The sequence below is a fragment of the Glycine max genome, chromosome 12 (assembly GCF_000004515.6).
Source record: "Glycine max cultivar Williams 82 chromosome 12, Glycine_max_v4.0, whole genome shotgun sequence".
Taxonomy (NCBI): domain Eukaryota; kingdom Viridiplantae; phylum Streptophyta; class Magnoliopsida; order Fabales; family Fabaceae; genus Glycine; species Glycine max.
Genome location: NC_038248.2, coordinates 5097561 through 5123087, shown reverse-complemented (window position 1 = coordinate 5123087; position 25527 = coordinate 5097561). Strand labels below are relative to the sequence as shown.

At 31.0% G+C, this 25527-nt stretch overlaps 4 protein-coding genes and 1 non-coding gene across 6 annotated transcripts; 1 reads left to right on the top strand and 4 right to left on the bottom strand.

Annotated features, from left to right (window-relative positions):
* Nucleotides 1-1444: 1444 nt before the first annotated feature.
* LOC100781348 (beta-galactosidase 8-like) lies at nt 1445-4766 on the bottom strand. The gene is made up of 8 exons (XM_041007526.1): nt 4753-4766; nt 3989-4097; nt 3803-3887; nt 3473-3591; nt 2843-3001; nt 2479-2681; nt 2309-2397; nt 1445-1533 (listed from the first exon to the last, which is right to left on the bottom strand). Exons 1-8 carry the CDS (start codon nt 4764-4766, stop codon nt 1445-1447), a joined length of 867 nt encoding a protein of 288 aa, XP_040863460.1.
* An 892-nt stretch (nt 4767-5658) lies between these two features.
* On the bottom strand, nt 5659-7177 carry LOC100795331 (fasciclin-like arabinogalactan protein 12). 2 transcript variants are annotated; one of them, XM_026124564.2, is made up of 2 exons: nt 6366-7177; nt 5659-5937 (listed from the first exon to the last, which is right to left on the bottom strand). In XM_026124564.2, exons 1-2 carry the CDS (start codon nt 7078-7080, stop codon nt 5771-5773), a joined length of 882 nt encoding a protein of 293 aa, XP_025980349.1. In that variant the 5' UTR covers nt 7081-7177; the 3' UTR covers nt 5659-5770. The 2 variants fall into 2 exon arrangements, with proteins under 2 accessions (XP_025980349.1, XP_014620034.1); XM_014764548.3 differs by lacking the exon at nt 5659-5937 and having other exon boundaries at nt 5985-7175.
* Nucleotides 7178-9766: 2589 nt separating this feature from the next.
* LOC100794797 (nucleolar complex protein 3 homolog) lies at nt 9767-19087 on the bottom strand. The gene is made up of 13 exons (XM_003539679.4): nt 18849-19087; nt 17521-17690; nt 17222-17415; nt 16573-16781; nt 16324-16426; nt 15914-16077; nt 13968-14106; nt 13375-13548; nt 13149-13285; nt 12586-12915; nt 11711-11850; nt 11478-11575; nt 9767-10559 (listed from the first exon to the last, which is right to left on the bottom strand). The coding sequence occupies exons 1-13, from the start codon at nt 19004-19006 to the stop codon at nt 10089-10091; spliced, it is 2487 nt and encodes an 828-aa protein (XP_003539727.1). The 5' UTR covers nt 19007-19087; the 3' UTR covers nt 9767-10088.
* Nucleotides 19088-22213: 3126 nt separating this feature from the next.
* LOC100794280 (fasciclin-like arabinogalactan protein 12) lies at nt 22214-23407 on the top strand. Its single transcript, XM_003539678.5, has one exon. The coding sequence runs from the start codon at nt 22276-22278 to the stop codon at nt 23191-23193; it is 918 nt and encodes a 305-aa protein (XP_003539726.1). The 5' UTR covers nt 22214-22275; the 3' UTR covers nt 23194-23407.
* Nucleotides 23408-24913: 1506 nt separating this feature from the next.
* MIR10424B (microRNA MIR10424b) lies at nt 24914-25072 on the bottom strand. The gene has a single exon (NR_161712.1). It is a non-coding gene; the product is annotated as a microRNA MIR10424b (primary transcript).
* Between the last annotated feature and the right edge of the window lie 455 nt (nt 25073-25527).

The window sequence follows — 25527 nt, the reverse complement described above, 5'->3', positions numbered from 1 at the left end:
AGTTTCGGGTAAAATGTCTTAAAAAACACACACACAGTTCAATGATAAATAGGAATATATGAAGATACTAAAAAGGAATTAATCCGTTTCACTCCCTTCAAATATTAAAATTTTGTGTCCCTTACGTAATGATCGAATGAATAGTTAAATAAACAGAATAAGACAAGAAGATACGTGAACACAAAACAAATAAATGAAACAAAGCTATTTTGCCTCTTATTTCGAAAATAATAAATCTATGGAACAAATTATTATTATTATTATTATTATTATTATTATTACTTATATTTCATTCAATCTTTTTTACAATGGAATACAAAAATTGGATTTATGAATGAAAATCACAGTGTAAATGCTTTTGAATAAATTTGATTTTAATAGAAAAATGGAATTAAACAATATAAATTAATTTAATTTAGTTTTTCTGTACCAATTTTTTCTAATTTAGTTTTGTAATTTTCCGTCATTAAATTTAAACTAGACTAACACGATTGAAAACAACACGCTGATTGAATTTCGTTCATAGAATTTGAAATTTTTTTATTTTTAAAAATTATATCCGTCTTTTTAAATAAAACATTTTAATGCACATATGTGTTCATAGAATTTGAAAATATTTTTTATTTTTAAAAATTATATCCATCCTTTTAAGTAAAATATTGTAATGCACATATGAGGAAAAAAAACATATGAGAAGAGTTTCAAGTTGATTAGTTAATCATCCTTGCTAGCGAAATAAAATCGTATAAACAGTGTATGTGTGTGTAAAAAAAGAAAGATAAATTAAGTGAGAACCGTTGATACTTGTTATCATAAAAAGAAATTTGAATCATACAATCATAAATGTATAGTTAGATAATTTGTTGTTTTAATAATAACAAGCTAGAAATTCAAAGATCTTATTTAGTATCCTCATTATGTACAATGTACATGATTATTAGGTTAATGAGTTGAAAATGAGTTAATAAGGTTAAAAAAATGAGTATTAATAAGTTGTTGGTATGAGTAATCCGGAACTTAATCCTCTTAAGTAATGTCTCATGCTTATACTTATGGATGAAAAAAAAATATGATTGAAAGAAAAAATCTTACTATAAGTAATAGTCAGGTTTTTGACGAAAATTAATCATGAATAAGATTGATAATTATTCCGCATCAATGATAAATAAAAACAAATATGGTTTGATTTCATTAATTTAGTAAGTTTGGATTAAAGTCATTTTAATTACTTTGATTTGATTTATTTTTTTAAAATTTATGAAGTTTGTGAACACCTCCAAATTAGATAATGGAGGTAGTTTCTTTACAAAGATATATAATGTGATTTTAAAAACTGATCGAACTGGCTAATTTTAATTGGCAACTACCCAGGTGATTTTAGATCTAGTTATTAAACTGATCTAGTTATTAGATCACTGTAAGTGTATAATTAAAATACTTAAAATTAAGTAAAAATTGTGTTCTTCCCGTATACTAATGTGATGGGGATGTCTACTTTGACACTAACTTTCTCATGGTTACCTGTTCCACTCCCTGAAAAAGTTATCCATTGAAATAAAGAAAGAACTGAACATTTTAGGAAGTAACAGTCATGAACAATTAATCTTACTTTGTAGTTGACCTTGAATTTATTTCACTACATCCTTAAAGGGATTATATTTGGGGATAACGTTACTCATACATCAATTTTATACTATAAATTTTACAATTTAAGAGAGAAAGAAAGAAAAGAAATAAGTGTTGGATAACACCGGCAATACAATGAAGAGAGATAAAAACATAAAATGAAATTGTAAAAGCTGTTGTAAAAATTTGCTGTATGTACGTATATCATTACTCTAAATTTTGTTTGCCCAGGAATGCACAAAATAAACAGTATGTTAAAAGTTTCTCTTCTATACATTTAATAAACCTAGGAGTTGGTAACATTTTTTAAACTGTTCCTGATAAAACTTGTGAGTACAAAGTTTTATGCTTAATTTGAGTGATTGATCTTGTCAAGATAGAGACACCACACACGTTTGTTATTTTTCTTTTGACGATTACATACTGTTTGCCAACCAGAATCCTCAATTGCTTAAAGGGTAAAATCCTTCTTGGACCCACCATAATGCCAACCTAAACATAGTCCGAACTCATTTTGCTGCATTTTCTAATTGAGCTTAAGAGAGGTGGGGTGAGAGACACTTCTTTGTCAGGCCTTAAAATGCTGCCAAGGAATTTAAACAAGAACACATATGGGCATCCAAAATATTTAAAATTATAAAAAGACATATCATCCTATGTCAATGCTTTAAATTTTATTTACCTGCAAGCTTCCCATTTACGAAAGCATGAAGAGCATGACCAAGGGATTCAATGTGAAGGACAGTTTCAGTAGCAGCATCAAGATCAATGCTGCAGAAAAAAAACATGAAAAGTGTTACCATCTTATGAGTCAGAAGAAAGCTTTCTCAACCTTAAAGGTATACTATATACCTTGAGGAATACCACAAGTAATCACTTCTATCTGCAGTTGTATTTATTTGCTCCAGTAGCCAAAATTTTGAGAATGAATGAGCCTTTGAAATACCGATAGGTTCACTAATCCAACTCCATCCCGAGCCAGAATCATCCAAAGAGCCAACCTCTTCTTTTAAAGATTCAGTTGTGAAGCTTGAAATCATAGATGCAGAGTTAATCTGTCATATCATAAATAACTATAGGATATGCCACTTCTTGTACTAGAAAATGAAAGAAAAGATCTAAACTATAGACTATAGATAGATTAATCACATGCATTCCGAAAGGAACTTCATTCGATTGCATCATCTATTTTGATCGCGAAGTTGATAAGGCAAACCTTTGCGGTATTAAGCACTACACTCTTGCAGTCTGGTAAGGTGCTCACATACCATGCGGGCAAGTGATATGAATTTCCATTGAAGCTTACTTTTGCATCAGTTTTGGCAATGTTGGCAAGGAAGGCAGCACTTACAGCTCCTATGTTGTAAACTGCAGCCTAAGTTTGAATAGTAAAAGTTAAGAGATGTAATTAAAGTATTAAACCATTCATATCATTGAACTGTTTAAGCCTTTGGGATAATTGATTCTAAATGTTAAGGAGTTTGACACTCAAGCTTCTTTACCCAACATTTAAGCTTACGGATGGTTCACTAAACAGCCTACATTATGTGCAAAGAAGAGACTAAATCTTCATAAAGCATGTAAAACAAGTATTGACGCAGAAAAGAAAAACTAGCACCATCAGACAACAGTATTTTTCCACAATCAATGTAAAGCAACCTAAAATTGGGAAGGAGACAAGAAATACAGAGAACTATGACAAATTGACAAAGATCCAGTGGACCTCCACATTTTTCAAAGCATTTCTTGAGACAGAAACTTTAAAAATAATAAAATAGAGACATTTAGACCACTAAGATAATCCAGAAAATTGTGGCCGCCTAAATTTAAAACTACCACTTATTACCTCTATATTTGGTCCAAGATATGTAATTGTTGGACCAGTAGCTAGCAGCGCTTTTTCACAAAGTTTTATTGCCTTATGCACATTTTTAAGGTGGTCCCACTTAGGCTGTCTAATAATTCCTGCATCATGCAGTTCAGATACTTTTAAAATAGCATACTCAAAATTTTCACTCTAATTATTGTCATCTACATATAAAATGAGAATATGATGTCAAGTTTAAATACTGTTTATTTTTCTTTTTGACTGCATATGGAAGCAAGGTTGACTACTTTTTGTAATTTTACAGAATTGGCAATAAATATGAAATATGAAGATTGAAAGACTGCATACCATACTCATCAATTGGTGTATCAAAATCATAACTAGTAGAAATGAAAGGTCCACCAGTAGTTCGGCCAAAATTAGTCCCTCCATGGTACTGTTTCCAAGCAACCAACCAAAAAAGTTGTGGCATCATCTCGTTTCCTATCTTGAGTAGCTTAAAGTTAAAGCCTTAAACATCATGTAAGGTTGCATGAACATATAGTAATTTTGAAAAGTTCCACCTCGCTGGTAAAAGCGTGCCACAGCAAATGCAAGATCTTCCACTGGTCTGTGAGGCACAACATCACCAAATGAAACAAACCTACAGTTTTATAGAACGCAAAAGGTTACAAGAAAAATAAAAATAGAATTGAATGTCAAAGGAGATACATTACCAATGAGATCATATTTTGAGTATGACATTCAAATAACTAATGATTTATACAGAAAAGGACACTAACCATTCACTCCAATTCTCAGTTCATATTGACAAGTGTCCCAAATTTGTTATAAGTAGTAAAATACTCAAAAGTTCGAGTATCGAATCTATCGGAATTTTGTTTGTACTTAGATTAACGAAAACCCAATTTACAAGCAAGAAATAATAAATTTAAAATAACAAATAAAAAAATATAAAAGATAAGGTAAAGAAAAGATAAAAGATTTAAAGATAAAATTAGAAGATAAAGAAAAAGGATAAGATAAGAAAAGTGAAAGATGAGAAAGATAAAAGATTAAGATAAAAAAGATAAATTCAATATAAGATAATGTTGGGACCTAGCATGCCCTATTTGGTTAGGATGTATGATTTTATGATTTTTTTTTATCAATTCAGGTGATTCTATCATATCTACATCTATTCATTTACTTGCTTTTATTATAATATCTTTTTTCTTGTTCTATTAGAAATTATCTTCTCCCGAATGTCTAATCCCCTAAAACTAATGCATGCATACATCTTATTATTTATAAGTTACTCTGTCCCGAGCATCTAATCCCTACAAGAATAATAGGAAAAGAAAATAGAAAAGAAAACAGCTTGTAAATAGTAAAGAGTACATATATGCTTAACTTTCAACATTCATTCATATGTATACATATATGTGATGTTGAAACTCGAAAGTAATTTGATTTTATTCATTTGATCAAAAAGGGTTGTTTGATTGGTGTAAATCTGCCCCCCCCCCCTTTTTTTATCTTCGCTTGTTTCTTGCCTCCTTTTCCTTTAAACCAAGGTTTTTTTATTTTCTATTTTTTATTTTTTTTACGAAGATTTAAAAAGACTGGTGTAAATTTTTCATCTTCCACGACCCACGTTCCGGAAAAGAAAATCAAAGTTCGTGTTTTTCTTGTTTCTCTCTTCTTCTTCCTCTTGGTCTTGTTTTATTATTTATTTAAGGCCTTAATTTTTTGCAGTTCATTATTGGAGGGGCTAATTATGGTGTTTTGTTTTGTTGGTTGTTGGATGTGCAGAGAGAAGCGTCACGGCTGCAAGCTGTGAACAGGAAGCTAATAGCAGTGAATAAATTACTGATGACGTCTTAAATATCATGGACTCACGAAGGCTAACATTCAAAGTTAGAAAATTAGGGATTGAATTAAGAAGATAAGAGATAAAGTTGTCTTTTAATGAAATATTAAATTAAAAATAAAAATATGAAATTTGTTATAAGGTCCCAGATTTTTGAATCGGAAAAAAAAATCAAATTTTATTGATCGATATGATTGTATAATCTACGTAATATTTTATGATTGAATTACATGATAAAATGTGACTTGCAAAATATTGATCCACTGAAGTGTGCATAAAAAAAACATAGAAGCTGTCATAACATATCTCAGAATAAATTCATTAAGGGATACAAATCTCAAATCCTCTAAACTAATCCACTCTGATCATTCAACAAAGTAGTACTCACTCCTTTCTCGCAATCATATATAGGCAATCTCCAGTATTAGCTGTATGATATGTAATAGCTTGGATTCTTTTCTGGTTTATGATAAGAATACGGTCATGAGAACTAGTCCAAGAACAAGGGACACCCACTTGCCATGCGCATAGATTTTCACAGTGCCAGAATTCTCATTTGTAGAATTAATCTGAGATGATTCTGAGGAATCTGGGCACAGTGAATTTTCCTTATCCGCTTTAGGAGCCTTTGCTGAAGGTTCTGGAGGCAAAGAATGATTTTTCGTGGAAGACAATATATAACAGAAGCGACCATAGCATAATACTCTTGTTTTAGAATAATTTCATAGATACAACAGTAGATCCCGTGATCCAGTATTCAACAAATTCATCACTTCTTTCTCACAATTACATAACTCATCGTAACACTCTCGGTATTAATATATATAGCATATGGTGCAGTAACTAGCTACAACGTTGGAAAATTCAGATATGATCTTTTCCAGGTTCTGGTTTATGTTGTCATCACACTCATGAGAAGTGCTCCAAGTCCAAGTGACATCCACATTCCGTACACAGCGATCTTCTCGGTGCCAGAGTTCTGTTCAGTGGGATTAACCTGTGACGAATCTGAAGATGATGACTCGTCCTTATCAGCTTTAGGTGCCTTTGCGGTGTCACTTGAAGGTTCTGGAGCCAAAGAGGGTGATTTTGCAGGTGCCTTGGTAACTGCAAAGAAGTCCGTAGGAAGAAGCACTTTCCCCACCTTATAAATAGCAAGATGCTTATCGGTATATATAATGCCAGTGATGGTGGTGTTAACCTCACCCGTTGAGATGTTCACACTCCCTCCGTAACTTATCACATTCAGTTCCACCTTTCCAGGTTTAGCCCCTGCTAGTGTTCTAACAGGGTTCGTCAGTGTATCAAAGTTGGAGCTAGAGACATAGTCTGAAAGAACATGGAACTGTAAGAGCTCGAGCTTCTGTCCATCAGAAAGAGAGTTGAGAAACCCTGCTTTGAGTTCTGAGAAGGCACTGTCATCAGGTGCAAGAATGGTAATGCCACCTGATTTAGTAGTGAGGAGCTGTGCATTGAGTTGGTTGATCAATTGGGTGGTTTTCATGAGACGGATTAGGATGTTGAATGACTTTGCCTTCCTCAGGATTCCAACAATGTCAAGTGCTGGAGTACTTTCAGGAGTGGAATCACTTGGTGACTGTGGCAATGAGGGAACCAATGGTTGTTGAGGAGCCGCAGCTGGTATGGTAGGAGCAGGTTGGGGCGGTTTGAGAGGGGCTGAAGCTGGTGATAATTGGGCTAAGGTGGTTGTCGAATACATAAATGAAATTAGCATTACTAGTGACAAGGACAAGACAGATTGCTTCTTCAACATGGTTTTTGTTTTGTTAAAAGAAGGTTGTGATGCTTTTGGATATGAATCCAAATGGTTTAATTTGTATTGGCAATGAGCACTTGATGCATTTGTTGTTATGGTGGAGAGGGGTTTTATGGAGTAAATATGGGAGTGGGAGACAACGAAAGGTAGGTGATAGGCTTTGTTTTAAAACTATAATAAATTGTAATTTGTGATCATACAATGAGTTAATAGGTGGAAAAGGAAATTGAGGTGTTGCATCAAAGAAGATATAAGGTTGTAAGTTACAAACAAAACTCTGCTAAAGGGTTACTTCAGTTCAGATGCTTCACCTGGTTGATTTTTTTTTTTTCTTTCTCTTTATATTTTTTATGTGAGATGGGAAGGCTAACAATGTGTGAAAACTGCTTTTGTATAGAGCATTTATATTTACTCATGATCATGATCAGGATTCATAATGTTTTCGGGAAATTGTGAGTAAATGAGCTATATGAATGGGGTAGTAAACCACTCTGAGGAGGACTTTTTAATCTCACCGGTGTTTCTTTTTATTTTATATAATTTATTATCATATAATCAATCACAATGGATTAATATGTAAAAATTAGAGTTGAATAGTATAATATTTAAGTTTAATTTTTACTGAAAATAATTATTAGTCAGATTTTATTTATTCCTCAAGATTTTTTTTTTTCTCTAATAGAAGAATAAAGACAAAAAAAAAATTATTGATAATATAAGTTTAAAAAAAATTCTAAAATAATGTAAGTTGTAGCTAGAAAATGTCAGTTGCCAAAATGAAGTTATACTTATAAAATGTGAATTAATTTTTTTAAATATTATTTAAGTGCGTCGCTTGTAATGAATATAATTTACATATTCTTTAATATATTACACAAGTCATATTTCCTCGATACGACTAGCGTATTTTAAAAAGTAAATAAGTTTGACTTTTAAATATAACTTCGTATTTCTGATGCGACTTTGTATAAACTATTATTTCCCAGCAAATTGGATACACAAAAATACACACAGTAGCTTTCGGTAAAATAAGTATTAATATGTTTAAATATAATTTCGTTTTTTCAGCTATAAATTCACCATTCTCTTCCATAACTTTTTTTGTCTGCGTGAATATTCTCTTCCATAACTAGTAGTTATTTACAATTACAACTTACATTATTTTTTAAAAAAATATTAAAACTTTCACTACTTGAATATAGTCAATTGCACCATTTACAAAAATAAAAAAAAGTCCCATCAAAGCTTATAATCTCCTAAAAAAATTGAAAAAATTAGACAATATTACTTTAAAATTAACAAGTATTTATTTTTAATAAATAAATTATGTTTATAATAACTCATATATCTTGCTTAACCAATTTAAGTATACTCCTTGGTAGTAGCCTAAGAACTAGGGGTACTCATGAGTATGGATTATCCACAAACCAAAATTAACCTAAATAGTTTAGATTAAGTATTTTTTTGTGATTGGATTAAACCCAATCCAACCCATTTAAAACTGCTAAATTTTGGGTTGAATCACAGATTTTACTACCTGAACTTATCGACTCGTCCCCTTGACCTATTAATTTGTATTCAATTATTATTATTGTTATATATATATATATATATATATATATATATATATATATATATATATATATATATATAATTTTAAAAATTATCAAACTTAGTAACTAAGAGTGAGATTATCTCTTCTTTTTTCAATTCTTACGATTTCATTTGGTCACTTCTACAAAATTAGCATTTCAACTCTCAGTTGATTGTAGAACATCTATTTTATTTTTTTAATTTATTTCAAATTATTTTAGATTTAGTTGAAGTTTCATTTATACTATTCATTTGACTACTTGAGAATATTAAAATTTTTAAACTATTGTAATAGTTTTTGGGTTTTTAAGCTTCGTGGGTGTGATTCTTTAATTTGTTTATTATATTTTAATTTTTAAATTATATTTAACATAATAATATATGTTAGTCTATGAAATGATGATAAAAACAATGTAATTTCCTTTATCTTTTCTTTCACTATTTGACTATACATATTTAATTAAATTGAATCATGAATTTTATCAAACTCAATCCGAAACCGACCTACATGCCTCCTTATTAAGAATATACAAATAAGCTTGTAGGTGTTTGTTTTATTTTTTTAATCTTTCCCGATAAACAACCTTTTAAAGAAAACCAAAAACTCATTGAATACTTGTGACATAGTGGAGGACCAATTTTAAATCGAGTTTTAACTCAACAAAAAAGAAACTTCTAACAAAACACTCGATAGGCTACATGACTTTCTTGAAATTGTGAAATGTCCCATAATTGAAAGGAGACACGAGGAGCTTGGAATTATATCAACATTGGAATTCATACAATGCACGGTGTTTTTAGTAAAAAGAGAGAAAAAAATAATAGAATAAAATGTTTAAAATTTTTAAAAGCAAAAATGAAATACATTAAAAAACAAAAAGAAAGTACAAACTGTCCGGATATTGACACGTGATAACTATTGGACAGTTTTTATATATATAATAAATATAATAGACAATCCAAACTATTTTTTTTTTTATAGATTTAGACATTTAGTTCCTCGAGAAAACAAGTATATAAAGCCAGAAAGTAAACATACATTCACCATTATCTTGGAGTAAATACCTTCTAAATTGAACTAAGAATCAAATAGTAAATAACCTCGGACTTCATCATTATATATTCATTCAAAGGAGTCAAATCCAATTTTCATAAAAAAAGAAGAAATGACAGTATTACAAAATTGATTGCGCCTTAAACCACCATCAGTTTATATAAGGCAATGAATAAATACAGGATTGAAAAAGTATGATAACACAAGTTCATTTTGCATTACTTGTACTTCAATTGAAAAAGAATCTCCTCCATATTCATGCACTCAAATGTGGTGAAACTTGTTTGAGGAACACACTTGAGAATTATCTCCACCCGAAATGAAATGAACTGTAACTATAACTGAAACTAATGGCTGATCATCTACTTTGTTTTGATCGTTTCTTATATTGTTCATATAGCTGTAGTGATAGAGTAGTCCTATCCAACTCCTTTCTCAACCTTTCGTTCTCCTTTATGTCATGAAGAACCATAAAATGGGAACAAAGTTTCCTTTTCAACTCATTGTCATCAAATGAATTTGTAACTGTTGTAGAACCAATGGAAGGTGAAATAGCAGGGCCATTTGCTCGTCTCTTCTTGTTATTTAATTTTATACTGTCACTCTGTTGTGTGAAACATAATTCCTGGTCCAGAGACATTTCCTTAAAAGCTTGTTGAGGAGAGGACTTGGATAAAAGGACCTGGTTATTTGCAGTACTCATGCTTGAAATGCCCGAAGCCAGTGTTGATATAGCTGGATGATAATGACTGGACAAAAGATTGAGTTCCCAAAGTACTGAGGCAAGGGCACCACTTAAATTGGGGTCTGTGGAATATGGTAGATATTTCTGCATACCAAAGAGGGAGACAATCCATAAAAGCATACAGAAAAAGAATGGTCCTCACTAAAATATTTTGCAATGAAATTCACAAGTTTAGCATTTTTACCATAGACCCTTCGACATAAAAAAATTCATACCCAGTCTTTCTTTAAAAAATAAACTACCTACAAAATAATCTTTTAAATAAAAAGAATAGCTTCAGGCTGATGCAGATTACTTTGGAAGCATTTCTCCCTCCTTCCCCTTTCCTTTATAATTGTACCAGATTCTTGTCATTATCATTCATCTCTAAACAAGAGGCCTCATGCTTCAACACTTTGTACTTTAGGATTTTGAACTAATGCATAGATTTGTTGTATTATTAGCAATTACATAATCCAGAAAAATAATTATAGTACACTTTAAGGTCATAGATCTGAAAGTAATTTAATAATTAATAATATATTGAAAAGAGAAGAGGCACAACCAAAGAACACTCAAATGTATTTACCTAGCAAATATGTTTGTAACAAGAACTTTATTGAAATAAAAGACTACCTATTTACACAATATATACACTGACAAACCAATGTCACAGATTATCCTTAACTTCATATAAATGCAACTTCAAGAAAAATAAGTATCACCTTAAACTTATCTTTTTGGCATCTTAACAAATTCTAGAAATGGAGTTTCAAAAGAGAATATCACTAGTGGATGGATATTTACAAGGAATGGAGGACTTCTTTTGGCATACCCAGTTTAATTTTCCTTTTTTTCCCTTTTATTATGACTCCTTAGGAGGATGTCTTAACATCTGCACTCTAGTTGTACACCCTCTTCTCCCCATTTAATTAAATTTCTCAAACTATATAAAAAAAGGAGAATATATGAAGCAAAGATTCTGCACTTAATGTAAACAAATAATACATGAAAGAAGCTTACATGAATTGTGCCAGAAACAGAGCCCCCTCCAATGTCATTTTCCAATAAATTTCTGCATTTGACATTCTTCTGAAGGAGATGCTTTACTGTGACCAAGGCTGAAATGGGTTCAAAGAAAAACTAAATATAAGTTTGTTTCTCTTTTGTTTTTTTAGTTTTCTATTTCCTGCGATTTCTTACCAAAGGTAGTAGGGCATATGAAATTGAAGGTTGATATAAGAATATTAAAATACCAGCCATGGAATCCGCTGATCCAACACACAGTGAAAGCGTTGCTAATCGTTTTATAAATGCAGCAGTCTTCTGCATGTCATGTTGCTTATCATCACACAACATTATCTTCAAAGCTTCTGCCAACACCTCTCCTTGATCTCTGGTTCATAAAAATAAAGCATATAAATTAAGTGGAATAAGTTAAAAAAAAACTGAAAAAATTTACTAACAAGGTGCATCTCCTCGTACAACATTAAAGTTTAAACAAGGAAAAAATTAAAAAAGACAAAAACAAAATTCAATACCACTTTATGTTTCCATGCTTCCATTGGATATATATATGTGTGTATATATATATATATATATATATATATTTGTATATATATATATATTATATCATGCATATATGGAACTAACTGATTCTAAAAGCACTTGCAGTTAGGTGAAGGCCTGGTAATCATTTTTATCTCCAAATCTCTAATGCATTCATTCATGAAAAAGTCGCTGGGGTTTTAGGTGTCAATATATGCAAGCACACTTCACCTCAGGCTAAAATTTTAATTTAATTAGAAAATTGAGGGCAGAAAAGACTGTATTCCTAACTATAGGATAATTAAGAGTTTGGTACCCACTTATTCTAAAAGCTCAAGTCATTAGGCAGAGATCTGTAGGATGTATTGTAGTCACTAAATTTATAGGCATACTTATGTGTGTAAACTAGCATGTAAGACAACACAAAAACAAGTACATTAATATCATATCCAGATATCCACAGCAATGACCTATCCTGCATGCGTCTAGTAGATTTTCAGAACAAGAACATACTTGTTATTTGGAAAAAAAAATTGAAAAAAAAAAATGAAAGGGAGACTTCAGACAGAAATTTAATGCAAACCTTCCTGGCCTGTATTCAAGTACAAGATTGTAAAGATGGAGAAAGAAGTCCTGTAAATCAACATTCAAGGCATCAAGATTGTTCCTCATCACTTTAAAAGCAACAATGCAACACTGGAGACGTTCTGATACGGTCAAACATTTAGAACACTTGTCAGAAGTGTTGCCTGAGTTGCTACTTCCAGAAGCAAGTACTCTCAGATGGTTCATTAGATCACCCATGAAATCAAGGTCAATCAAATGTGAAAATTTTGCCAGTCCTTTCAGACATGGAGCAAGCAAAGGGAGGGGTTCCACTGCAGCAGATAATGCCCCAGCGTTTGCTTCAGGCCTGAGCAAGAAAGTCAGGGAAAATTATCAACCATCATGACAGAAAGTGATGAATGCTCATTCAAAAGTTACTTAGTTACACACAAACAAAAACTAAACAAGAAATATTAACACAGCAAAATATAAAGAACAAAAAAAAAATAACGAATCCAATTCAATGGAAAACAGGGTTTATGAACTGAGAACACTAATGTTTCCCTCTGATATAGTAATATACGTGATATAAAAACACACCTGGCACCTATGGACTGCATTGTCTTCTTCAAAATGCGAAAGTATGTCTCAAAGACAGCAGAGAGAGTTTCAGTTTGCATCTGTTTCTTCTCCATAACATCTGGGGCTAAGGATGCAGCCTTGTAATCAGCTTCAACCTACAAACACATAACTAACACATCACTACAATATCATCCATCCCTAAGAAAAAACCAGAACAGTGATTTTTATGGGGAAAAGTAATAACCTCCTCTCTTGTCTTAGAGATCATTTCTTTCTTACTTTTCTTTCTATCATTCTCCAACTGATTTGATGCCTCCAAGTTTTTCCTTTTCTTACTTTTTTTGTTTTTAAATTTCTGATCATCTTCTATCCTTTTAGCCATCACAAGATCCTCATCAAATGAAAGGGACAAGAAAACCTGAAAAGGCATGCAAAGAAGAAGCATTACTAAACAACTCTGTTAAACATTACACAAAATAAAATAGGTTTCACTAAAATATAGCTACAGGACACAATTTGTTTGTGCCTTTTTGAAAAAAAAACACTTTTTGTTATTGAAACATGTTAAAAAAATACATCATAAGTTTTTCAGAGGAAAAAACCTACAAAAAACTATTTAAGTGCTTTACCCGTGGCATGAGCTAAAATAATTACTTGGGGGGAGGGGGCTCTAAACATAGTTGTATCATAGAATAACTTTTTTTCAGCTTAAACAAGCAGCCCCTTGATGATTTTACCACACAAAAAAGTAAAATAGCAACTGACTAGAGAAACAGTAAATTGACATAGTACAGAATTCAAATGAAAGATACAAATATAGGAGGGGGTGGGTCATACATCAACGGAATCTGGGTGCATTTGGCAATTATGAGCTTTAACATGATCGGCAATCAATCGAACAGCCTCCACAGTAACTTCACCCCCATGTTTACCCTCATTTGCAAAGAGTGAATTAATTGTGGAACAACAAAGTTTCCTGTATGTGTCAATAATAATTTTCAATCAGGTACACAATAGCAAGTATCATGAAATAGAAAAATCATTATCCATATGCATTATCTAAGCAAGAAAATAGCTGGTAAGTGGCAACCAACAAGGTATTGTTTTGCCAAAAGATACAGGGATCAATGTTAAAAATTGACGCTGAGTATACAAAACTGTATGTCTTTGAGTCATTCCACTACTTGAGAAATTGAAATTAGAATCCTGCCTGGCCTTCAGAACTCAGCTTCCATGGAAAAGTGAATGATGTCCCAAAAAATGTAACTAATACCAGAAATATTGTTACAGTGCTTAGAGACATAACTTACAATCATGGAATAAAACAAGATATTTAGTTATGAAACTTGGCAACAAGTTCCTGTGGTAGAATTCATTACTGACTACACACCTGAAGCATGTAATATTTTTAAACGATAGTTTTAGTAGTGCAAGCTAATCAACAAGATAGTTGGGGTTGGGGGGTGGATCCCAGTGGGGTATACACAGTGGGCAGTGCTTACAAAGTGCTCAATAGGCACTTATCAGGGGAAAATAATGACAAAGTGTTTAAGGAATTACGGAAGCTCAAACTTCTAAGTAAAGTGTCACACTTTGCTTGGAGGTTGATTTTGGATAGGCTACCAACAAAGGTCAATTTAAGGAGGAGGAATGTGGATTTGAATGATGTATCTTGCCCTTTCTATAGATCTTGCGAGGAGGATGCATCTCATCTATTTTTCAGCTGTGATAAGATTTGGCCTCTATGGTGGGAAGCAATGTCTTGGTTAAACATAGCTGGTGCTTTGTTGGAATCGCCTAGAGACCACTTCCTTCAGCATTCTCACGGATATCTCAAGGGTATTAGCATTCAGCGATGGCAAATGTGGTGGATTTCCTTAACTTGGTGCATATGGTATAAAAGGAACAAGACTGTTTTCTCAAATGAATGATTCAACTGCCAATAGCTGATGGATGATGCAATATTTTTCTGCTGGATATGGCTCAAGAATATGGAAAAAGGATTTGATATCCCTTTTCATTCATGGGCTAGCAATATAAGGGTCGGGTTTTGTAATCAGGGGGGGATTGCTCTATAGGTTACTTTTGGTGGAGGGATGTCTACTTTAATCCAGACCTATGGATGCTTAATTCTTGCAATACAGCTTGTATTAGGACTCCATAGGTCTTTACATAGTACAGGAACAGTATATATATATATATATATATATATATATATATATATATATATATATATATATATATATATATATATATATATCAGTACCACTTGTACTAATCTTATTATAATAATACAAATTAATTTTGCTGATTAAAAAAAATAAAATTCACATCCTCCAATTCTTCTCGATAAGGTATGTTTTCCAAAACTTGGCAAAATATTATGTATACTCTCCAACACTGCCTCAATCTCAAGAAAAAAATATGCACACGTTATTTCCCCCAATAAATGACTCAAAGGAACTTCCATTAAGAAAAATCTTTTTCTGTACATTATAAAATCCAATGGCCAGTAAATTATAAACAATTATCTATGTACACTAGAACTACACAAGGCAGTCTAGCATATTAAATTTTAATCCAACAAGAACCCAATTACCATAGACTTTTGCCTTATGTCCCAAATGAAAGCATACATAGTTTCCTTCTAATAATGAATCTTCACCCTAAAATTTGAATAACATTTATAAAACTAATTTCATGCCTTCCATAGGAAACTCCACAAAATTCAGGAGAAAGCTTATTATAATGAAGTATGGTCAACAGCAAACATACAACATAACCTTATAGCGTCATTAGGAGAGCTTATGTTTCTGACAGTAGCATCCAACAAACTTTCACGAAAGTTGAAATGGGGATTTGCATCAAGCAAAGAACAAATACAACGAACTGCTACATGCTGAAATAAAGGCTTCTTTTCTAAGGCTACTAGCCTTTGCAAGTATGCCTGACAACATGACAAAAGTTAAAAAGAAAACATCTTAGTCGCACAAATATTAACAAAATTCATATTTTATAACAATTTCTAACAAGATATCTCAAAAAAATTGGCCAATGGAGCAAGTAGGTTCAAGAAAAAGGCAATAAGCACCATTGCAAGCACATGAACTGGAAGTCATATATGACAGTATAACTATGTTTCAGCTAAACAAAGTAATTATAGTAAGCGTAACACTTAAGCATGAATATGAACCTTGTATGCAGAAAGAAGAGTTGACTCATAATAACGCATCTTTCTAACAGTCTTTGAAACCTTCATATCTAGTTCCTTTTCAGTAGGAAGCCTGATCCGATAGCTGCCACGTTGTATCCATTGACATGAAAGTTGAAATAATAAGAATAGAATTAATACTGATTGTCGAAGCAAAATAATCATACCATCATCATTACATATAAATGTGCATTATAATATAATACGTAATATATAACTATCAGGCAATACCCAGGGACAATATCTTTGAAAACAGCCAAGAGGGATAGAAGTCCAAGTTTAACAATGGTATCATCATTATCTTTAGATATCTGCACCATCTCCTTCAAAAATTTAATATTGGACTCTGGATCTGTAAGCAAGGCATTCCCCAATTCTGCAAGTTTATGCTTCTTACTTTCAAATGCCTCCTCAGCTGTAAGATCTTCCTTTACCTCAGCCTAAACAAAAGTAAAGAGACCATACAAAAAATTATGCACAACATCAAGTTCTATAATTTCTAGTCTTGCAAAAGTTGGCATTTCAAGAGAATATATGAAAAAACAATTATTTTTACTTTTAAGTGGAATGCTTGCAACACAATATTTCCAGCACATTCTACTATTAGGTGAATTTATGTGGAATGTGGATCCTATTAAATAACTTGGGCACACTCTTTATTTAGGGGGACACACATGAAAATAACTTAACACTAGTGTCTGCTGCTAGCATTTCTCTGTTTTTAATGGATATTATTGTTTAAGTGACATGCTAACATTAGATTCTTTTTAAACAAAGCATTCTATTTGAAAATTGATACAGTATCAGATGTAAAGAAGAAAAGGATCTTTGGTAAAACCATAAAAAGAGTAATATGATAGTTAATTTGATTTGATAATACCAATACTGCTGCTTGTGGTGTCTCTTCCACTTCTGCTTTAGCCACCTCTTTCCCTTGTTGTTTTGCGTCTTTTCTCATTTTCTTAAGCTTGGCTCTCTTTTCAGCCTTAGTTAGCTTGACCATACCTTTATCTTTTTTGACATTCTCTCCAGTTCTCTCTTCACTTGGATCATTTTCCAATACTGTCTTCGTAGCTACAGTGTGTGAGAACAGTATCCATTACCAAAGCACTTGATAAAAGAAATAAAAGAGCAATCATATGACAACAATGCATAAATTATATATTGAACACTAAATACCTGTCTGGTAATGGATCTTTCCATCCAATGTCTTGATTGGAAGAGCATCTACACGATCAACCTGCAAACCAGTTTCTTCTTTTTCTTTCTTGAGAGCATTCTTTTGCATGCGTTTCTCATAAAGTTTCTCCAATGCATCGTCTTTGGCATCAGCAACCCGTGTAACATGCCTAAGGATGTGTGAGAAAGTCATTTCCAAAGTAACCCATCATATAAAACTCATAACAACAATGTACATTCACATAAGCCAAACAGTTACAATTCAGAAGACATTTCTGCACTGTACAAGTGATAGGGAGGAGATAACCTATGAATCACGGACACTTACACTGAGACACGGCTAAAGTCTAAAACATAGATAGGACATGGGGACACATTATATCTGATCAACATGACAAATTTAAATTGATAATTAAGATTTATATAGTATATACTTATATATTCATCTTAAGACAAGTTGTTAAGCTTTATAATTTTCATATGAAAATAAGCCTCACAAAAAAGGTATTAAGAGTCATCATTTTCCACAATGCAAGAACTTTATCTCATTACAAAAAGAACATAAGAAAACCACTTCCTAAGGTTTTTAATAGAGTCTCACAAAAAAAAAATTACTAAGAGAAAACATCATTGAAAAGAGAAAAAAAAATCTTGTTAATATTAATTTAATCTATAGGTTATTTAAAAAAATGTGTTCGGTGTCCAGGCAATGTCTCCGCTGTGTCCAAGCATAAAAGAAAAAAAAAATGGACACTGCAAAAGCGTGTCCGTCGCGTGTCAATGTCGGGAATGTCGACACTCCTTCAGCCGACGTGTCCGTGCTTCAAAGGAGATAACAAGCATGCTACATGCCTACTCTAAAAATTCAAATAGCAGGCGCAAGAAGCTTTTTGTCACAGTACATGGACTGACAAAAAAAAATTACAATGCAAAAGGAAAAAAAAAAAAAAATCTTTTCATTGCCAATCTAAAGCTTAATGATGCTATGGAAATTTCTGACTGATAAGTCTGTAAAAAAATTCTGCTTTCATAAACGGTGAAGTAAAATAATTCAATTATTTCACCTAATTATGCACCTAAACAGTCAAAGTCGACAATAAACAAGGATAAGCCGAGTTTCTCAAATACTAACATAAACTCCGCTACCACTGAAAGGTTTCAAAGAATCCGAATATGCAAAATTTATAATTTTCCCTATTTATAACAGGATATTTTAGCTAACAGTTTACACAGAATATAGCATTGCAAGTAAGGAGTGACACTATAAAATAATGAAGAAGAAAAAAAGGAGAAAAGATTAGAAAAAGGGTTGAAAGCAAGAAGCGAACTTGGTGATTGAACGGGTGTCCAAGGTGGAAAGCAAGGAGGCATAGGCGCGGTTCTCCTTGACGAATTGGAGGTCATCGTCGGAAACTTCAACTTCCTCGTCGGGAATCTCCGGCGGAAGCTCCGGTGGAAGAACGATTCTATCCTTCTTCTTCCCCATCGATGAATGAGAGTGGGGTTTTGTTAGGGTTTAATGCTGTTAGGAAGAAGAAGAAAAAAGCATTGCCCCAATTTAACGTGTAAGCGAAAACGGATCGAACCGTAAACCCGAAGAACCCGAAAACGGGTGCGAGGATAGAAAATAAACATGGATCCAATTGTCGGTTAGTTTGGTTCGAATTGCCTATAAAATATCAGAAAATCCATATCAATATAACCCGACATCATTTCAAATCCAACTGCATTAGATTTCCAAATTATGAGATGATTTAATGGAAGATTTAATTAGGGTCTTCCTATATCCACTTCCTTTTACTAAGTAAATAGGGAAGTATATTTTGAAAAAAGGGAAATAAATATAAACTGTCTTTAATTTCTTAAATTTTGGATTTAATTTTAGTCTTTAAAATAAAATTTACATTATTTAGGCCCTCAAATTTGCGAAAAGCATTTTTTAATTAAGTCCATCTTCACTATCTTTTTACCGTTTAGATGCACAATTTGTGATAATAGTTGACAACTAAAAAGATTAAAAAAAATCACATCGGGATTTGAGAGACTAACAAAGAACTATTTTTAAATTTGAAAGACTAAAAACATGCTTAAATCTTTTATAGCTATTGTTTCAAAAGAAATTATATTTAAAATTTATTATGGGTTATTATTTTTCCTAAGAATAACAATGATGTAATACTTGTTTAAAATTTATAAATAAAAATGTAAATATTATAAACTAATTGATTAAAGATAAATGGTTAATGCGTTAAAATTAATATTAAACCATTTCAGATGATTATGATAAAAAAATATAATATCATATATATATATATATATATATATATATATATATATATATATATATATATATATATATATATATATATATATATACACTTAATATTATGAATAGCATTATTTTAAGATATAAAATAAAAAATATATATAATAATAATAAAACATCTTTATTCTTATAATAGAATTATATATTTATCAAAATAAATATAAAATTAATTATGTAAACTTAATAAATACATACAAAAATTAATATTACATAAAGAAAGAATATTTATATTTACAAAAATACTACATAAATACCATTGCAAATTACATTATTTTCTTAATAAGTTCATTTTATTTTTAAAATTTTTTATTTTAAAATTATTTACATCTAATTAGGTCAACAACTATGTATTTGTTACATCTAATCTAATTACATTATTCTTTGTTTTAATTAAATGCTAATTTAATGTAATTAAATTAGTTACATCTAATTAGGTCAACAACTATGCATTTGTTAATATAATCAAATTCATTATTGATAATTAAGCTAGTTAAATTTGATTAAACCAAATGAACATTATTGTAAAATTCAAGTATCCATCAAGACAAGGACTCACATTACATTTAATTATTATTGTTCGTGAAATATATTTTAATAACTGAATTTTAAAAATAAATTATATTAATGTATTTATACTATATACATGCACATAATAATTTATATTCCCTTAATTATAACATATTATTGATAATTAAGAGAAAAAAGTTATACATTGACAATATAAAAAAATTTATATGATTATCTAATCATAACTATTATGTATGATAAGTTTATTAACTTTTAAAATAATTATTTTAAAATAATTTAAACAATAATTTATAATTAGATGAGAGTTTAAACATCATCATTAAACTTCTTTAGTACATCTTATACCAGCAAGTTATACCGGTCCTTTTATGGTAATAAAAGTAGTTCTTTTGTGTTGTTCAATAGAAAATATTGATAATTATCATCTACAATTGCATTTTAGTCGTGTGTGCAATTATATACTTTTGGACTATGTACGTTCGTGCTTTATTTGATTGGTTTAGGAGTGAAGACTTTTCTAGCTAGAAATTCAGTTATTATGCATTTATATGTGATCTTTGTTCTTTTTGTTTTGTTTTGAAGGAATTACATGAAGGACCTTTTTGGAGAGGTATATATATTGAAGCACTGTCACTTCAGCCATGAAGGGTTGAAGAGTTCTGAAGTTGTTGACCTTGATTAAGAGAAGCAATTATGCTCACTTAAGTGAGCCAATTATCTGAGCCTAGAAATTTTGTTGTGCTCTCTTAAGCCAGCTAATTCTATATATAGGGCATTTTCTTGTTGCATTCACTTAATCGAGCTCTTCTTTGCTGCTCACATAAGCGAACTTAGCTTATAAGCTCAGTTACTACTGAGTACAAAGCCCAAGGAAAGACCGAGCACCAAAAAACGTGTTTCAGAGAAAGAACAAGAGTCTAGCAGCTTCTATGCTCAAGGACTCCTCCATAGTCTTTTTACTGGTTGCTTCTCTTATGGCTATGAATAACTAAATTAACCTTTTGTCAGAGTTAAATGTAATTAGATTATCTTTGTGTAATTACTGTTTTTCTTATTAAAAAAGCAACTGTTATTGTTCTTCTTCAACCGCAATTATGTATTTTTAGATTGATCACTTAATTTCGTGATTCATTATGTTCAATTCTATTAGGAAAAATTGTTCAAGAAACCAATAACCCATATACCTAGAGATAAGATAAAGAGGATTGAACATCATTAAAGTCCTTATTTTTAATATAAGTTATTTAATTATATTAATCAGAGATTTATTGAACCTAAAAAACTTAAGTTGTTTTGCTTAAGAAATTAAGAATAAGTTAATTGGTATATATATTATTTGATCACAAGAATCTTATTAAAAATAAGATATAATTAATTATTCATTTGGTCTTTATAATTAAAAAAAACTTTTTTTTTTAATTCTTATATTTAAAAATATCTCGTTCCTACACACATCATTTTAATTTCTTTTATTCTTTACACATTATTTTAATTTTAAGCATAATATAAAAAGGAAAGGTAAACAAATGAATAATTAAACCTAAAAACAAAATATAAAATGAAATATATTCTTACAAATCAAACAATAGTGTTTGGTGGTGGTTGTCATTGAAGCAAGAACTTACTTCTCCATCATCCAAATCTCTTATTCCCATATCTAGCTATCTTCATTGACACAACACCTTATATATATATATATATATCTACCATCATTGACACAACACCTTAATATGATCTCATAGCCAGATATGTTCATAAATCACTATTGAAGGTTTTACAACAAAGCCTTTTCACCTAACTGTCATTCTCTCAGCCTCTATATATAAAGCCTACTCCTGCATGTCATCAAGGCAACAAGTCCTCATTGCAATTACAAATCCTATCATTTGCAATCATTTCCTATGTCATCTAAACCTTCTTTTAACAAAACAAAAACCATGTTGAAGAAGCAATCTGTCTTGTCCTTCTCACTAGTAATGCTAATTTCATTTATGTATTCGACAACCACCTTAGCCCAATTATCACCAGCTTCAGCCCCTCTCAAACCGCCCCAACCTGCTCCTACCATACCAGCTGCGGCTCCTCAACAACCATTGGTTCCCTCATTGCCACAGTCACCAAGTGATTCCACTCCTGAAAGTACTCCAGCACTTGACATTGTTGGAATCCTGAGGAAGGCAAAGTCATTCAACATCCTAATCCGTCTCATGAAAACCACCCAATTGATCAACCAACTCAATGCACAGCTCCTCACTACTAAATCAGGTGGCATTACCATTCTTGCACCTGATGACAGTGCCTTCTCAGAACTCAAAGCAGGGTTTCTCAACTCTCTTTCTGATGGACAAAAGCTCGAGCTCTTACAGTTCCATGTTCTTTCAGACTATGTCTCTAGCTCCAACTTTGATACACTGACGAACCCTGTTAGAACACTAGCAGGGGCTAAACCTGGAAAGGTGGAACTGAATGTGATAAGTTACGGAGGGAGTGTGAACATCTCAACGGGTGAGGTTAACACCACCATCACTGGCATTATATATACCGATAAGCATCTTGCTATTTATAAGGTGGGGAAAGTGCTTCTTCCTACGGACTTCTTTGCAGTTACCAAGGCACCTGCAAAATCACCCTCTTTGGCTCCAGAACCTTCAAGTGACACCGCAAAGGCACCTAAAGCTGATAAGGACGAGTCATCATCTTCAGATTCGTCACAGGTTAATCCCACTGAACAGAACTCTGGCACCGAGAAGATCGCTGTGTACGGAATGTGGATGTCACTTGGACTTGGAGTACTTCTCATGAGTGTGATGACAACATAAACCAGAACCAGGAAAAGATCATATCTGAATTTTCCAACGTTGTAGCTAGTTGCTACACCATATGCTATATATATTAATACCGAGAGTGTTACGATGAGTTATGTAATTGTGAGAAAGAAGTGATGAATTTGTTGAATACTGGATCACGGGATCTACTGTTGTATCTATGAAATTATTCTAAAACAAGAGTATTATGCTATGGTCGCTTCTGTTATATATTGTCTTCCACGAGGAATCGATTAACAGAAACTCTTTTGTTTGTAAGGTTAGACATTAAATTAGTTATAAAACATTTTGGCTGATTAAAGGTGGTGAGGGAAGATGATTTCCCTATCTTTCTTTTGTTTTCCACTGTCTCCTCTTTCTCGATAATCCTGTTCGAGACACTATCAAACATTAAATGTGAAAATGTGAGTATCTCTCCGAGGAAGAATTCGAACCTTGGTTTATTAAGGCTATGGGAGACTAACCTCTTCCACTTTACCCAACCCACGTTGGTTATGATTTCCCTATTTTAAGCAAACAAAAGGTTGCAATACAAATAGATTTAACTTCTTTCAAAGAGATAGTTTGTTTCTTATTAAAATTTAGATTGAAGGCCAGATCTTCTGTTAATCATTAAAGCAGCTCCATAATAATATTCGAATTCTTATAATAGGCTAATGCAAAAGTGGCTCATGTGACGCAGGATAATAGGTATATGACAGTTTTGTTAATATATAAACTTTTAGGACTGATTTTAAGTAATTAAAAAGTGTAAAGATTTTACTGAAAAAACACTTTTTTGACACCTTTGTATGTCTTATGTAATAAATATATTTTTCTCAATAAAACCTTTTACTTTTAATTGCTTAAATTCAATCTTAAAGATTATGTTATAAAAATCCTTAATACAACAGACAGCTATAATTTTTCAAAAAAAAAAATTACACTTGTTTGATAATTTTAAAAGTAAACTACTCTAATTTAGCAGTGAGAAAAACCTTAACTTCTTTCCTTCTCTACATGCTCTAAAGTTAACCAAACAAAAGAACAGACTATACAAATGCACTTTAATTTTCAATTTTAATGGGGCTTCAAATTTGTGAGAATATATAAAATGAGTGAACCAATATGTAATTTTACTTTTGTGTACGATAAAGGATATGATAAATTAAAAAGAGTGAGTCAAGGAAAAAATATTGTATATTCTGAAATTACTATATGTTTATGTTCTCAACTAATTTCTATATAATATGTAGTTGAATTTTTTAATTTATAATTTTTTTAATAAAACTTAATTACGTGTAACATATAAATTGATCGAGATAATTAATAAATACACAATAGTATTGGATCATACAATCATTTTTCCTAGACAAGACCTTAACATCTCATTTTCTTAACTGAAAAATATTATTATTATTATTATTATTATTATTATATATATATATCCTTTTATTATAATTTTTATAAATATTTTTAATACTCTGTAAAGTAAATATTAAATGATAGAGTGAATGCATGTTAAAAATATAAAATATATTGAACTTTGTTCATTTAATTAGAAGATTTATTCAAAGATACTGCAAAAAGGATATAAATAATTCATTATAATTAATATAAGGCTTAAATATGTTTTATCCTTAATAAATATCTGAATTTTATATTTATTTCTTAATAAATTTTTACTTTGCATTGAGTCCCTAATAAAATAATACTTTTATTTTTTATCCTTAATATTTTATTTTAGTCCCTAATAAATTAGAAAATTTTGTGTTTGCTTTTTAATAAATTAGTAAATTTTATTTGTCTGTATCAATGTATCAATAACAAATGAGAAATATTTATTATGGAATAAACACTAAATTTGTTAATCTATTAGAGACTAAAAATAAGTGTTAAGGACCAAAAATAAAATTATTATTTTATTAGAAACTCATCGTAAAACAAAAATTTATCAAGGAACAAATACAAAATCAAATATTTACTAGGGATAGAAATATATTTAAGCCTTAATATAAATAAACCAAAGGCTTAATTGTAAATTTTACCACCCGATTTTTATGATTTTGGAAATTTTACCGCCCAAATTTTCTTTTTACGGAATTTATCATCCAACTTTCATCATTTCACATATTTTATAACCAAAGTTTTCTTTTCACAAATTTTGCCATTCAATTTTTATCATTTCATGAATTTTACCATTCAACTTTTTAGTTTTTGTGCATTTGATCATTACATTGGTAAGAAAACAATGTCGTTTTATTTTTTCTTTAATTAGCATTTTTTTTACAAGTCAACAATGATAAAATATGTCAAAATTATAAAATTGATTAATAAAATTCGTGAAAA